Source organism: Lissotriton helveticus, chromosome 11 (assembly GCF_964261635.1).
Source record: "Lissotriton helveticus chromosome 11, aLisHel1.1, whole genome shotgun sequence".
Taxonomy (NCBI): domain Eukaryota; kingdom Metazoa; phylum Chordata; class Amphibia; order Caudata; family Salamandridae; genus Lissotriton; species Lissotriton helveticus.
In genome coordinates, this window is record NC_136072.1 from 358406391 (window position 1) to 358423143 (window position 16753).

The 16753-nt window shown below is 43.6% G+C and overlaps 1 protein-coding gene across 1 annotated transcript in view; it reads left to right on the forward strand.

Annotated features, from left to right (window-relative positions):
- Positions 1-16753, forward strand: part of LOC144790793 (sialidase-4-like) — a 293689-nt gene that overhangs the window by 67660 nt on the left and 209276 nt on the right. The window contains exon 3 of the mRNA XM_078665480.1: positions 2178-2433. Coding sequence (XP_078521606.1) covers positions 2178-2433 — 256 coding nt within the window. The remainder of the gene's footprint in view (positions 1-2177; positions 2434-16753) is intronic.

Genomic DNA, 16753 nt, shown 5'->3' on the forward strand with positions numbered 1-16753 from the left:
TGCTTTTTTCCCTGTGTGCTTCTACCCGTTCAGCGCTGCTCTCTTTCTCCTGTGTGCTTCTGTTCTCACGTGCTCCACGTTGCTCTCTCTCGCCCTGCTTGTCCAGCCGCCATCCTCTATGATCTTTCCCGCACCAGTACTTTCCGTGTTACTTCTGAGCCCAGCTTTCGTTATTTCCCTCCACCCGCCTTAAAAAAAAAAGCTTTGCCACTGCTTTATTTTTCTTTATTTACGAGTACAACTTGGATCAGTAAATGAAAAAAAAAGAAAACTTCACACGCACGCTGTAGGTGCGTTCATGTATTGTGCTTTTACCTACAAAATTACACAGCTGCTGTGACTGCATATTAGCATCTTTATTTTAATGGGGGGAGCCTCTTTATCCATGCTGCACAACATCACTAAACAAGCATTGGCACAGCCAATAGTTCTCGCCTTTGGGATCTTATAAGTGTTTAGTTATCCAGCACAATATCCTTGGTGCAACAACATCAACTGTTGCATGGCTAAACACTTATAAGGTACAAGGTTTAGCCATGCAACAGCTTATGTTGCATCAAGGATATTGTGCTGCAAAACTAAATAATTATAAGGTCCCAAAAGTGAGACCTATTGGCTATGCCAATTCTTGTTTATTATAGAACCCTGTATCTGAACCACCATTGCTGTGTGTAGTATTTCATATTGCTGTGAGATAAACGTGCTTCTCTTTTTACTAAAACTAACAATGGGTTATGGTGTCTGTTGTTTGAGTTCTGAATCTCTACCCACCTCACTATCTCCCTGAGAAGTCTTTGACTGCTTTCCCTCACTACCCTGAGAATCAAGTGGGTAGGGATGTACTTGGCTCAGTTTGCTAAACCATATTAGGATGGACCTCAGGACACCAGAGGCAAAGACCCCCCACTACCAGGGCTCAATGTATTAATGGATGAAGGAATGAGACAGTGATTGACTACATAGATGAAATTATTGCATTACTAATTTTAATTAAATGGATTAATGTTTTTAGAAATGTATTTGTTTTTATTCTGGACGGTTTTTAATGTAATCATTTATTATATTGCATTTTGGAACAAATTATATTAATCCTGCTGCTATATTTTGTCATATATTGATTAATGATTTTTATATTTTATGTACTTTATATGCTACAGAAATAGAGCAAAATAAAGAATTTTGACTGACTGACTACATGGATGGAAGAGTGAGTACATGGATGGATGACTAGATGAATTGGTAAATGCATGAGTGAATGAAGGCGTTAAGGGCAGTGTATGATGTCATAGCAGTGTGGGGGCAAGAGTAGGATGATGTGACGGGTGAAGTGAGGGTAGAAGTGTGGGAGATGGGGTTGTGTAAAATATCCATTTGAGTAGTGCAGATGGGCTGCAAGCAGCGCAGAGAACCAGAGTGCCTGAACCATGGGGAAGCGCCCATGAACTTCCTTAAGGTTGGTGACTCTCAGGATGTTGACATCTGACTAATAACCTGGGGAGAGGATGAGCACAGACCTAGGTCTCAGGACACTCCCAAGCTCCCTGTCACTGTTCCTGCTATTCCCCAGTGTGTGCTGCCAGCTCCTAAGAGGCTAAATAGTCAAGCTCCAGTGCCGGTCAGCACCTTTAATGGCCTGCATTGAGCGCAGGCGGTACCCACTATCTGAACAGGAGATCTTGAAACCCTGCAAGGTGATGTGCACTCGCATAGGGATCGCACCAAAGCAAGGCACTAACATACCATAGACAAATCTAGAATGTCTAAAGCCTTTCTCCTGAATCAAAGACGTACAGTGCTGGTCATATGGGAAACAAAGCAAATTTGGAATACCGACAGAAAGATTGGTAAATGAATCTTTCTGTTTTCCCCATAAGTTTCTTTCCAATTTTATTTTTAAATTTAGTAAAAAAATGCTAAAAAAGGAGAAGTGAAAAATGTTTCAAAAGGAAGCAATAAAGTCAGAGTTAGAAAAGTGACTAGAAAACAGAAGAAAAAGAGAAATAGTTGAGTGAAAGAAAACAGAAAAAAGGACGGTAAAGAATAAAGGGAACAAATTAAAGATTAGTGAAGAGCTAGAGTAGGGAAAGGATAAAAAACAAAAAGCTATGAGTAAAATGTCACAACTTTGCAGGTATGACCATCTCACACTCATTGCTGTTTTTTTTTACTTTCCACAGTGGGGAGACCTGAAGGCAATCGACACAGCCTTCCTGAAGAAACATCGCTCTATGAACCCATGTCCCCTTTACGATGAATTTACAGGCACTGTCTTCCTTTTTTTCATCGCTGTTCTGGGAAAGATTCCAGAATCATACCAGATCGTCACCGGCCAAAATCTTGCACGATTGTGCTACGTAACCAGTAATGATCAGGGCAACAGTTGGAGTGCTGTCACAGACCTAACCAGGCAGGTCATTGGAGGCTCCATCAAAGGTACTATACGGGAAACCAGCAATAGGCATACACAGGTTTGTCATGCACTCAGCAGGAGCTATTTTAGGCATGCAGCAGATAACATCTTTTCTTTGATCACAGTAGTACCAGTCTGGCAGCGATGATAGGGCTACTGGTGTCACAATCCATATGCTGACAGTAGCTTTAAGAATCCCTTTATGACATATTATCACCAATCCCTTGGATTTTATAGGATGAGGTCTAGAAATACCCATCTGGGCAACACCAGCACCACTGGTCCTAGACTGAGGACCTGAACATAGGAGTAAAGTAAATGTCATAGGATATGGTTAAGACAGTCCAGTTCCTCAAATGTAATACAATGTGGTCCAGGCTATGCGCACACCATAGGTGAAACTGGAGAATTAGGCTGCAGGATCTTATTCAGGGGTTCCTGAGGAGTTTCGGGTACTGAGCACATAGGGCCAGATGTAGGTAAATCTGAAATACCGATTTCTTAATAGCGAATTTTACCGCTATTAAGAAATCGGTATTTCCTATGTAGGTAAAGATTCGGTAAAAAAAACGGAATCCTTAATATTCCTTATTACCGAATCGGTAATTGAGATTCGGTAATAAGGAATACCTACCGATTACTTTTTTATGGGCTTGGAGGCCATAGGAATGAATGTGAAGACATTCAGTATTAGTGATTCGGTATTACCGTATCAGTAATACCGGGAGGTATTTCAAGGGTGCCAAGGTGTCCAAAGGACACCCTGTTGCACCCCTGAAATGTGCATGTCTGCACATATGGTGCACATACATGCCCTTAGGGCATGGGTGTGTGCCACATGGCACTTTAAAAAAAGCAAAAAATTGCTTTTTTAAAGGAAGGCAGTAATTACCACCAACTTGAAGTTGGTGGTAATTACCGATTTCTTAAGGCCCAAAAGCACTCTTTAAAGTGCTTCCTACATTGCATTTAAGGAATTTACCGATTCCTTAAATGCAAGAGCAACAAGGAATCGGTATTAAGGAATCGGTATTTAGCGATTCCTTATTTAGCGATTCCTCACCTACATTAGGAATGGCTAAATACCGGTCGGTAATGCTGAAATTTACTGAATTTCGGCATTATCGACTGGTATTTAGCCACCTACATCTGGCCCATATTGTATTAACCAGAGCCTTTTACACCACTGGCTAGGGGCCTAACCTTACTGTAAGACCCAAAACTGATCACCAAGTACACCCCATTAGCACTTGATCCTAAGAGTAGTGAAATTGAACAGTCCAAGGCATATTCAGGACAGACTCAGCACTCAACAGAAATCAGGTGACAATAATAACTCCAACCTGAACCTGACCTAAGCTCTGCAGCACTTACTTTAGTTTTAGGTGATAAAAAGTACTTATATTTTACTGTACATAGGTAAGTAAAGTAAAGTAAAGTCCACATTTGTAAAGCGCACAATCACCCGTAAGGGTCTCTAGGCGCTGGGGGCCGTCGGGAAGATTAAGCGAGCTATTGCCCAGAGTCACATGGTGCTGGGCTAACCTGCCGCCGGAGCCGGGGATCGAACCGTGGTCCCCAGATTCCAGCGTCAGTCGCCCTGGCCGCGGCGCCACACCTCTTCCCTATGTGCACGAGTGGTTGCAGCGAAGGTGGTTGTGTGGAACTTACTGCTTTGATCTTACTCACGACAATCTCAAACTCCCCTGCCAAACAAGCAGGTGCCCACCCTGCGTTGCAGTGGGGCTGCTCCTCAGGCATTCTTGAGCTTTTCTCAACACTTGGAGCTTTCTTGAAAGTTCAACTGTCTTGACGGTCGCAGTTGTCACAGGGGTTTGGTACTTCTTGGTGCTACACCACTGATGGTATTTGTACAAGGGATGAATTCTCAGACATCTTCACCCACAGGTGAGAGAGATATATCTGGGCCTCTAGACCTCGCTTACATTCGTTTGGTTTAGGTCATGCCCTGTGTAATCATTTGAAGAAACAAAGGGAGTTAGGCCCAAGGGACGAAGTGCAGGCTGGGCCGTGTAACATAGTCAAGCAATAGGGGTAGGCCTGTACCTCAAATTCATTCAAAGCATTACAATTTTAGCTTTATAAACAAACACCTTACTTATTGTTTGTAACAGTATTTTATTTATACCTTTTCCTTTTTTATCATTAATTGGTATTCATCATTTTTATTGGTTGATTCACCGGTAGCTCTCACGTGGTCTGACCATCGGCTGATCAGATTTGCGTGGTCCGCCGGCAAAATCACTCCCATGGCTTTATTGCCGTGGTGCTCTCAGAAGATTAATTTGCACACCCTGTCTGCCTCCCTGTGCAGGAGTCGGCCCGTGTTGGGGAATGAACTGGCCAATGCGGTGCAGACTTTTAACCTTTGGGTTTCGGCGGGGGTGGTCTCTTCCTCCAAGGGGAATGCTAGTCACAGACCCCGGTCATCTCCCTCCAAACACTGGTTCTCCCCCTCCCTGCGAGAACTTAAACTCGCCTGTAAAAAGCTGGAGAGGCTGTGGCACCGCACGTATTGTCCCATGGCCAAGGAGGCCCTGCACGAGGCACAGTGGAACTACTATGCTTGCATCAAAACAGCGAAGTGTGAGTACTTTGCGGATAGGATCAATGAGGCTAATAACAACAGTATTGTTAATAGTTTCCTCTCCCCCAGTGCCGAGCAACGAACTGTGCCACCCTCGGCAGCCTGGTGCGAGAAACTTTCCTCGTTTTTTAAGCAAAAAATTGCGAGGATTCAAGCTAGTCTTCGTTCCATCAGTCCTACTTTGAGCTCTGGTGGCATTTTTTACCCCCCACCAGTGTCCGGGGCCCCCTCCCCTATGTTCGAGGAGTTTGCGCCGCCCTCGGCAGATGACACCTTAGCGGTGGTCAAATCCCTGAAGTCGGGTTCTGCCCTGCTCAGGTTCTTGGCGGAGTCGTGGAGGCGGTGGGTCAGGAGATCTCGCGCATTGTCAGCCTTTCATTCAGGTCAGCCACTGTTCCGGTCAAGTGAAAGTAGGCTAAGCTTCTGACTCTGCTTAAAAAGGCCGGGTTAGATCCATCACTGTCCGCTAATTATCGGCCAATTTAATTACTCCCTGCTATGGCTAAAGTCTGTGAAAAAATGGCTTCTTCGGCAATTAAACGCTTTTGTTGAATCATCTGGGGCTTTACACCCTGCCCAATCTGGCTTCCGTGCCGCTCATAGCACGGAATCAGCATTGGTTGAGGTTTCCGAAGCCATTAGGGACTGTTTGAACAACGGCGGCAGAGCGGCTCTAATTTTATTGGACCTCTCTGCCGCGTTTGACACGGTTCCTCATCAGCTCCTTCTTTCTCGCCTTGCTGATATCGGCGTTTCGGGTTTGGCCCTGGACTGGCTGAGTTCCTTTCTTTCATCCAGGTCTCAGCAGGTATGGCTTCCCCCGTTTTCATCAACAGTTAAACCACTTTTAACGGGGGTCCCTCAGGGGTCAACGTTGACCCCGCTGCTATTTAATGTGTATCTGACCCCCCTGATTACGATGGCGGAACAACTAGGGGCCAAAATTATAGCCTATGCCGACGTCACACGCAGCTGTTGTTTACGTGGCCCATCGCTGACCTGGACACAGGTGCGATTCGGTCCTGTCTGTCCTCGGTCTTTAACTGGCTGGCAGCCGCCCTGCTGAAATGTAATGAGGATAAGACTGAAATTCTCTTGTACGGTCAGTTTCCCCCTCGATTTAGAGAAGCACTCTGGCCGGCCGGCTTTCCATTGCCCTGCTCTGTTAACATCCCGGCTAAGAATCTTGGAGTTTGGTTCGGGAAGATCTCTCATTTGAGGCCCACACCAAGAAACTGACGGGTGGATGCTTTGGCACCCTGAAAGCTCTGCGGAAGTTCTTTCCTTATCTTCCATCCACAGCGAGAGAGACAGTGGCCAGAGCATTAATTCTCTCGCCCCTTGACTACGCTAATGCTCTGTTAAGTGGGTCCCCGGCCTATCTGGTGGGGCGCCTCCAGGTCATTCAAAATGCTACAGCCAGACTTTTATGCAACATTTCAAGTCGCATGAGCGTTCGGGCCCACTTGCAGAGGCTTCATTGGCTGCCAGTGCCGTAGCGCATCACCTTTAAAATACTTACTTTGGCCCATAAAGCCATTTATGGCCATGGCCCTACGTATTTGATGAAAAGGTTTTGCCGCTATCTCCCCAATCGACCTTTGCGCTCTGCCACCCAACATCTGTTGCAGGTCCCTCGATTTCGGCGATCTCGGCTAGGCGGGCAGTCAATTGTGGTTAGAGTGGCGACCGCCTGGAATGGTCTCCCCTTGCCCCTGCGGTCTAACCTGAACTTTGGTCTTTTTAAAAAAGCTTTGAAAACTTATTTGTTTAAAATCGCTTTTTAGATGCTCCTTTGTCTGCTATGGACTTTTGCACTTTCCTTTCAGGATTCCGCGCCAGGATACTCCGGCAGTAATTGAGCGTGTTAGAAAACTGCATATAACATAACACAACATTAATTATTTCAGCATGAAAAAGACAAATATCAAAACATTTAAATTGTACAATAAATAACTTCAAAACATATTACATTCACAAAAACATACATTTCTGACATCATACATGACATGCCACATTTACATGAAAAGCAAAAAATGACAACTACACCACTCGAATTGGTGGATGTACTAGGACTATGTTCCTGAACTTCTTTACTGTCAAATCAGGTATCAGATAATACACAGGCAAAGTTTCCATTTTTAAGTTTTCAGGAAACGGAATTTTTATCCTCAATTCACAAGATGTATTTTAATTTGTCAATCCTCTGTGTTTGAACGTATGCAGACGCGTTTCAAATCCTAGGCATTAAGTACTAGGATAATCATCAGGGCTTGTAAATTAAATCAGCTTTGGTGATTTCTGTAGTGGATAAATAACATGAAACAATTTAAGTTATTTATGGTGCCTTGCTTTCTCGGCACAATTCGCCGAAAAAGTGGCGATACTTCACCTTGGTAATATGGCCCGATATATTTATCTTTATTTGGCAGTTTTATCGTATGTTGATCCTACCTCTAATTGAAGATGTCGCGTGAACGTCTCGTCGTCTTTAACCAGCGTTCACAAACTTGCACTCACATTTATCTGCAATATATCAAGAAGTGCGGTCAGTTTCAGAGCTTCGAACTTGTTTACATATCGTTTGTATTGTTCTACCAGCATATGCTCACCTCTTTAGCGCGTACAATTTCCAATCCATTTACAAGTGTTTTCCTCTTAGTTGTGGTAGCACTCAGTTCACCTCTCAATGGCGTCTCTATAGCAATGTGGCTCCTGCTAAGTTTAGCATGGGAAATGTAGTTACACGATTTTGGCCAATCAGCGATACTATCGGCATAGAACACATCAGTTGCATTGTGGGCAATATAGTTCTCAAGCTTTAGACAACTCAGACATGCTAATCAATCCTGTTATAGCACTGTTGTATTTTAATATTAAATGCGCTTCTTTTTGGAGCTGTCTATGTCCAGTGTTCGTTTTAAGGGATTAATCACAGCTAGAACTGTCCATTTAAATTGATTCTCACCGTGGGACTTTTTAATAAAGTGTTCCACCATAGGGGCAGTTACAACTTTCTTTTTTATTCTGGATCTATGTTGTGTGAGTCGAGTGTTAACTTGCTGATTGGTCTTGCCTATATATATATTTTCAAGAGCAAATGATCGCATGGATTATATTCTTTGTTTTACAGTTAGTAAATTCTTAGTGTTTCCATTTGATACCATTATTGACAAATTCTGTACCTTCTATGGTAGAATTACAGGCCACGCAATTTCTGCATTTGTGATGGCCTTCTATAGATTTTAAATTCCATTGTGCTAGTAGGTCACTCTTTTGTTTGGGCAAAGTGATATCTACACGTACAATTTGCTGGCCAATACTTTGATTTTTTTTCTTAGCAAACAGTGGCCTAGGGAAGGACAATCCAGGTTTTCAAGGAGGTGCAAATTTTTTTTTATAATTTGTCTATACTTGTTTGCGTCTGGACTAAATGTTGACACGCAAACTAGTCTTTCTAAGGTCTTTTTCTCCTTCACTTGCAGTAAGGTTTCTCGAGGAGTAAACCTAGCTCTTTTAGTAGAGTGTCTTAGCAGCTTTTTTGGTAGCCCATCTTCGTTACAAAAAGTGGCGGGTTGTTCCTCAAAGTCTTATTTCAGTGTACAGTTTCATTTAATTCTCAATAACTGCCCATAGGGGAGATTCTCTTTCTATCTTCTAGGGTGCGCCCTTTAGTGATGCAGGATGGTGTTTTTATCGGTGTCTTTTCTGAAGAGAGATGTTAATAAATGATTTTCAAAGGGAGTGACTTCAACATCTAAGAATGTCATCCTCTTATTGCTTGGCTCAACTGAAAACTTGATGTCTTCATGTCTGGAATTTAGCCATTCATGGAACGATTTTAACTCCTCTTGGCTCTCCTGCCACAGGAGCCAGATGTTGTCAATGTATTATAGCCACTGCAGTATTTTCCCTCTGAAGGTGTTGTTATTTTCAATGAACCTCTTTTCATATTGGGCCATGTAGAGTACAGCCATTTCTGGGGCATATGGATAACCCATGGCAGTACCTTTGAACCCTATGGGGATGTTCTCTGCCCTCCAGATATAATTCCATCACTTCCAACGTCAAGTGTCACCATCATCCGTGTCTGTTCATCAAATGAAGTTCCTTCGATCTTTGTGATAAAATCTGTGGTGTCCTTTAGATATGAGGGCACATCTTTGAGAATAGGTTTAAGAAAAAAATCAACTTTTTTTTTTAGATTGGCTCCAAGATCGAATCACAACCCAAGATGATTGGCCTTCCGGGTGGTTCTCTTAGATTTTTATGAATCTTCGGCAAGAAGTATAGTATCAGGGTTCTTGGAAATTTTTTCGTTAAGCTCATTTCACTTTAAGAAAAGCCCTGAGTGTACAAGCACGATTGTCATATGTCTTGAGGCGGGGGCAAAACCACTAGGCCTGGTCGGTAAATTCTGCTCCGTTCGCGGAATTTGCGGAATTTGGGTAAATTCGTGTTCCGCGGAGGACGCAAAATTGCCCAAAATTCTGCGTTCCGCGATTTAGTGAAATGATTTGCTTGTTCACGTTCTCAAAATGCGTGTTCGCAAGATATTTCCCACCGAGCACGCAAACAGCGATTGCGAACAGTAAAAAAGCATCGCAAACAAGCAATTCCGCGTGTTCGCGGAATTTCTGCGGGTTCGCGGAGATTTTTTACTGTTTAGCGGAGATTTGCGTAACACAATTACACAAATTATGCCTACCCCTAAAAAACACTAGTGCATGGTATGGGGAGATCAAGGCAGTGCCTTTGTAGCAGAAAACACTGCTCCTTATCTGGAATTTATCTTGGTGTCCTAAGAAGGTCCTTCCTGCATGTCCTGAGGGGACCATCTAAACCTATTCTTAAGGCATCGACATTTTCAGGGCTCAAACAGAACAAATTATACACAATCATGTACAAAAACTATAATTCAAGGGGTTTTCAGCAGAAAATTAATGGACTGCTTGAAAAACTTTTCATGCCACCACTTAGATCTTTGGCTTAAAGGATTCAGGGCTACATGTACGTAGGTTCCTAATAGCACATTTTTGCAATTACTAAGTGGAAATCCTGAGATTGTAGGCAGTGGGCAGTGGTCCCTGAGACCACTGCCTACTCTTAGAAAACGTTCTTGCATGAATTCACAAAGCGGAAGGTGTCCCTTGGGGACCCCTGCCTGTTTACGGCTGGGTAACCACCTACATCTTGTGAGTTGCAGCCTACCTGTGCCCCAGACTGCAGTGAGCAGAGTCTAGGAAGTGGTAAGGAGACAGACTAGTGCTGTCTCTTCCTAAAACAAAAGTTGTTTAAAAAACGATTTCCACTTTCTGTGATTACTGTCCTTGCCTGTGATTATTACAGTTTGAAATTGTAGTTTTAACCTGCATGTGATTGCCTATTTTATCATCTGTTTTGTGTTTTAATCTTGTGGGTTTTCCCTGCCTATGATTGCTTGCATGTTGAATTGTGGGATTTGAAGTCCAACCTCTGTAGTTTATCCCTCTCATTTCTTGGTGACAAATCTGTTTTCCCACCAAATTTCTCCTTTGCTCTGTGCTAAGACCAGCATGTTAAAACAGTGCACCCCCAGCCACTATTTTGTGTTCACAAGCCAGTGAAACCAGCCCCCCTGATCACCCCCCCCCGAGCAACAGGGATATTCTACATCAGAGGGTGCTTCTGTGAGCTATTTAAACTGTGCTTACTAGGACCTGTGCACTTCGTTTTTTGGCCAGCAGAGGGAGTAAAGTTTTATTCAAACAGTATTGTTAGATTTCAAGTTAGTGAGGCCTTTACCTCCAGTAGTCCAAAGTGTGATTGAGCCTGTCTGTCTCCTAGGATATTCTGAACAGGAAAAGCATCTTCCAACTCCCTGGCCAGCAAACCTTGTCTGAGTTGTCTGGGACATTATATGGTCTGCAAGTGGTTGGTACATGCGTACACTGATTGATGGTTGCATATGGTGTTTCTATTGGATTGGGGTTATGGTCCTCATTGGTTGGGTATTTGAGGGTTCTTATTGGTTTCTGGGTCTGTGATTCAATCATTGTAGGGTTGGGACTAGGGCTAGGGTTAGGATTTCTATTGGAAGTAGGGACCTGGGCTTCCTATGTTATTGGTTGTTGGGAGTAGGGTGGGACTAGGGTTAGGGTTAGACCTTTAATTGGAAGTAGCGACTAGGGCTTCTAGTGTGATTGGTTGCTCGACTAGTATTGGGACTAAGAGTAGGATTCGGCTTTCTATTGGAAGTAGGGCTACCTGTGCCATTGGTTGCTTGGACTTGGGTTGGGACTACTGGTAGGGCTAGGGCCTTTATTGGACGTAGAGATCGGGTTTTTGAACTGATTGGGTGCGTGGACTAGGGATAAGATTGGCTATAAGTTCCTGGTCTCCTATTGGTTCTAGATTTTAGGGCTAGCTTTTGTGATTGGATAGTGTTAGGGCTAGGGCTCCCATTAGCTGAAGGGGTCACCTGATTACTAGGGCTATAAAAGGCTAGGCTTAGGGTGTCTCAGCTAAGGGTAGAGAGGACAAGGGCAGTTACCTGTTTAAGCCTGTTCGAGACTGGTCGGGACTAGGGCCAGAAATGCTGTCCATTTTCCCACTAAGCAATACCTAGCCCACACCATCCACAAACAGAGCAACACACTCACACCAAACGTACACCACGCAAAACACTATGCATAATGTATCTATATAGTTTCAATGTACTTATGGATCTATATATTTACCACTTTCTTCTAATTTAGCATTTCCAATGCACTACCCTATTTCTCAGACTATACTTGCCTCAATATATCTTCTATCCCAACTTTCTGACTCATCTCAAACTTCTTTCTACTACTCCTTCCAATGCACTACCCTAGCTCTCATCTTATACAGCTATTAATACATCCTCTACATCCACTCTCTCATTTATCCCAAACCCCATACCACTACTATGATTGCCAAAATAACCCTTTCTAGACTCTCTCCCACTCTACCCCTTCTTGCATCATCTGACACCTCTTTTTACTATACCGATCCCCTAAAACAAACCTTGCTAAACTCTTCCCTCTGACTCCTCCCCTCCAAAACTCCTTTTTACTCATCCAAGAGCCTCCTCCTACTGCTAAGACCTAAAACAACAAACAAAAAAACAACCTTCACTCTTTTATCCCTCCACTATCCTTTTCAATAAAACAGACTAACATGTTCACTCCTCAAATTCCATATTCAACTATACTAATATACTACCCAAATAACTGAATAACATATCCACTACTCAAATTACTTCATATTTATACTATACTCATTTTCAACACTAATCCTTAATGGGTTCCGGAGTGGCGTGCTACTTGCCAGAAAAGCGCTTCCTGAATAGCGTGTGTCAACAAGCGCTATATAAATACAAACCTTTGTCCTCCTCTATCATTCTGCTATCATTCCAAATCCAAATAACTGACTAACCTATCCACCACTTAAAATGTGCTTGCATGTTTCACTATACTAATTCAACATTAATCCTCTAAGGGTCCCAGAGTACCGTGCTACTCGCCGAAAAAATGCTTCGACGCCTCGTCAGGGGTAGTAAGCGCTATATAAATGCAATTACAATACAATACAATACTTGAATTAGGTGGTAAAATGCTAAACATTTTGCAACCGCAAAACATTCGTACATAGCACTGCAAGTCACTATTAGTTAAGCTATGCCCTTAACACACCCTTTCCTAATCCCAAATCGCTAGCCCATTTTGCGATTTGGTAATAGATTACATAATTGTAAAACAGGGTTCTGTTATGCAAAAAGGCTTTTTTGCAGTCACAAATGGCCTGCTTCACAGAATCGGGCCATTTGCAACAACAAAAAATCTACGTACATGTGGTCCTCAGCTTTGGAACTTACATATAGATGAATAGAGTTTTTACAAGTACATAATGTGAGCACTTTTTCATGTATGCTACGGAGATTAAAATAAATAAGAATTGGTTATTCCCCTTATATCTCTGTTTATGAATGACACAGCAGTATATATGCCATCAACACATGACATAGTTGAAAGTCCAAGCCTAAGTACATTCAAGTTAAGAAACATGCTGCAAGAAAGTTGTTTTTAGTTGTTTCCTTGGCGATACTACCCTGATGTTTAATGTTAATATGCTACATAAAATACTATTGATAAGTGTTCTTAACTTTAGTAATACAATTCATATTATATCATCTGGGTTGAAGGTTAAATAATGTCACATTTTGGGATGACATTGGATCCTATGATATCATTTCCTATAATGTTAGTGGGGTTAAAGGATGTGTGATGTCACTTATGCTTCCTCAGGGATTTCGGTGAATCACCGTCTATGGACCTGTGATGGAAAGGAAAGGTCATCATACTATTCACCTCAGCCTTCTTGAGAAGTTACTCCAGGTGAGGAACAAAAATGTGTTTCCCAAGAAATGTCCAGAGAGAATTACGAATTGAACTGCAACTGACGCTCTCTTTTAGGTCAGTCAGATCCCCACAATAGGAACCCTCTTACACAATAGTAAGGAGAGAGTGAAAAACCCTAACCAGTGTACAAAGCACACATCTGAGCATGAAGGGAGAATGCATGTTAAATTTTAATTGAATTGCCAAAGCATGCAGTTTAAAAAAAGAGACAGGTCTATCAGTATTTCTGTAATTCATGGACTGGTATAGTAGTAAATGCTCACTAATAAACAGTATTAGAGTAATAATGCACCCCCCATACCAGGGGTCGCCATCACACCCACCCTTTTGGAAATTCCCCATGTACCCTCAAGGCCAGCCTCAATACTACCCGTTTGAAAACACCCCTTTTTAGGCAGAGGAAGAGGGCGCAACAGAGGGACACCAAAAGGCATACATTGGCAGGATCAGGCAGCTCACTCGATGGAGACCAGGAGTCAGACCACGGGGAAAAGGAACTAAAGGAACTAGTGGTCAGTTTGTGCCACAGGACCTTGACTGAAACTGAGCTTAGGTACTTCCATAGGGAGTTCCTTTGCTCAGAGTGTGGCATGCCTTTACATGGCCACCTTCGACGAGAACATCATCAGGAACGCTAACAACCCCTATATCTATTATCTCACCCTTTGGAGCAGGTTCATTGATGATATTTTGGTTTACTGTAAAAAGGTGATCATTTAACCTGCGAGGAATTTTGTGAATGGATGAATACACAAAATCAGTATTTAAAGTTCACACACACCAACTCAGAAACCAATATACCTTTCCTAGACCTGAACCTACAACTGACACACACATAATTAAGCACCAACCTGGACAAGAAACCGACTGATAGGAACAGCTTACTGCTATACCAGAGTCACCACCCGAGGGCCCTCAACGACAATCTCCCCTTTGGACAGTTCTTACGCATCAGACAGAATTGTAGATCCACCTCTGATTACAAGTAGAGGCCAAGGTGCTTGCAAAAAAATCTTACACAAAGAGGATATCCTGAAAGATTGGTTAGGGACTCTTCCAAGAGAGCTCTGAAAAACCCCAGAGAAGCACTCTTGCAAAATAGACAAAAGGACCCTACCGAGTCACTGACTTGTGTCACATCGTACACACCAGATTTCACACACATTCAGGGAATCATTAAGAAACATTGGGGCATCCTCAACACGGGTGAGATAGAGATCCCCTCACCTAGATTCGCTTTCAAGAGGACAAGACATCTTAAGGATGGGATTGTTCATACTAGACCTCGCACTGTACAGAACGCGACACAGAGAACACTCTGGCACCTCACCCCCCCCCGTCGCCGGGCACTATCCTTGTAACAACTGTACGGTCTGTGATCAGACCAGATTGCCGAAAACACTAGCATTATCAGACACATTTATTGCCCTTGTGGTAAAAGATATGTGGGTATGACAATGAGATCAGACAGGACCCGCATTACAGAACACAAGAGCAACATAAGATGCCAAAGGGTCACAAATAGAATGTACACACATTAACAAGAACAGGGACATAACCCCGAATCACTACAGTGGTTGGTACTAGAATCCCATCCTAAGATCACCCAACAGGCACTGTTTAGGATAGAACAACGATGGATACACCGCTTGTCCACATTCTTCCTTGGCTTGAATGATGATATACCGTGGGCGACCCAGAATAACAGATGACCACTGGCTAACCGTATGTATACATGGACATCCATACTGACTGGACAGGGTATATGAATCTGTTTTACAATTATCGTCCAGCAATAACTCTGTAGGTAACAGACATGGGTTGACAGCATATTAATGTGCATGTATGTGGGCTTCCATCCAAAGATTTGGCACATACGGTGAATTACACTGGATGGGGACACCTGGTTGAAATTATATCCCAATCAACCAATATACGCTGTAACCCACTAGTTATATACCCCCACGTGCACCACAAGTCATACCTAGGACGTACAGGGATCTGCACTCCATCTACTGACTAGAATACCACTGGACACAGAGGTCCCGTATTGTCTTCAATGTATTCTCGCACAGACTACAATGGCCGTTAAGCCAGCAAGCTATGCCATGAAGATAAGACTAAGCCTATACAACATGTAACCTACATTTATTGACCACGGGTTACAGTACTACTATTACTGTTAGAGGAAGTCGTCCATAATTGACCTACACCCGAATTGATATACCTCATGTGTTACCGCACATGTTACCATAATCCACTCTTTTAGAAGACATCACCAACTCACTTAATGACTACGCAGTGACAGGGCTGTTACCACTTAATAGAGTGATATTCACGACACTCTAAGATGGCCGCCACGTCGACCCGACAGACTGCCTTGAGCGACGCATTAGGCGGTTTTGGGAATCACGCGGGCTAGACGCCACCACCCTCCTTGGACGTGACCTGGAAATGGTACTTAAACTCCGCCCGGAGTTGACATTTTCCATCCCGATTCAGGCGAGGAGGGTAGGTGAACCACCCTGGTCCCCCGTAGAACGGGTAAGTACTCTCGACGCATAGGGCAGTGGCCTGTGACCAACTCGGATGTTAACCTGCACTCTGTTGGTTAAGTGTTGGTAGAGCCGCTGCCTGACCCGCGCCGCCCCCCCACACTCCAGCGGACCCACATATTGCACTCTGAGGGCAGATCGGGCGATATACGTGTGGCCACATGGTCGGCTAAGGGCTTCCACAGGTTGGGAGCGGCCGCATACACTGACAGCGTCAGGATACGACCTCCCTGTGTTGGTGAGGCTTTGCGTGGGGGAGTCGGGCTGGACTCCTGGCGACACCCCGCCTATGAATACGAGTAGACAGGAAACAACAAGGAGGTTGACTGTGCACCTCTGTCCCACAAACTTGTGACCTGTCCACCTTCCTGTATATTATGTTGTACAGGACACCAAGCTCCAAGGTGTCCCATTGATTCGCCGCACTGGTTGAGGCGACATTCCCGACAGTGGGAGGTGAGCGTTAGCATGACAGACTACACATTTTATCCACCTTTAATGTGATATGCCACGCTAACAGGTACAGCTTTGCACTCCTCACCCTGTTTGCTTGCCTGTTGTTTTTAGCGATTGTTCCTCACAACCATCGCCTTTCCCAAGGAAATGCCAGTCTTCCTATGTGTAGCTGGATAGTGTCCAACTATATGTTTTAATATGCACCGGGGATAGATAGTCATGCCCCCCTCTTTTTCACATACACTTTGTTAACTATTTTTATGTGTCTAGTTCGCCGTTACACTGTCTCTCGAAGTATGGAAAG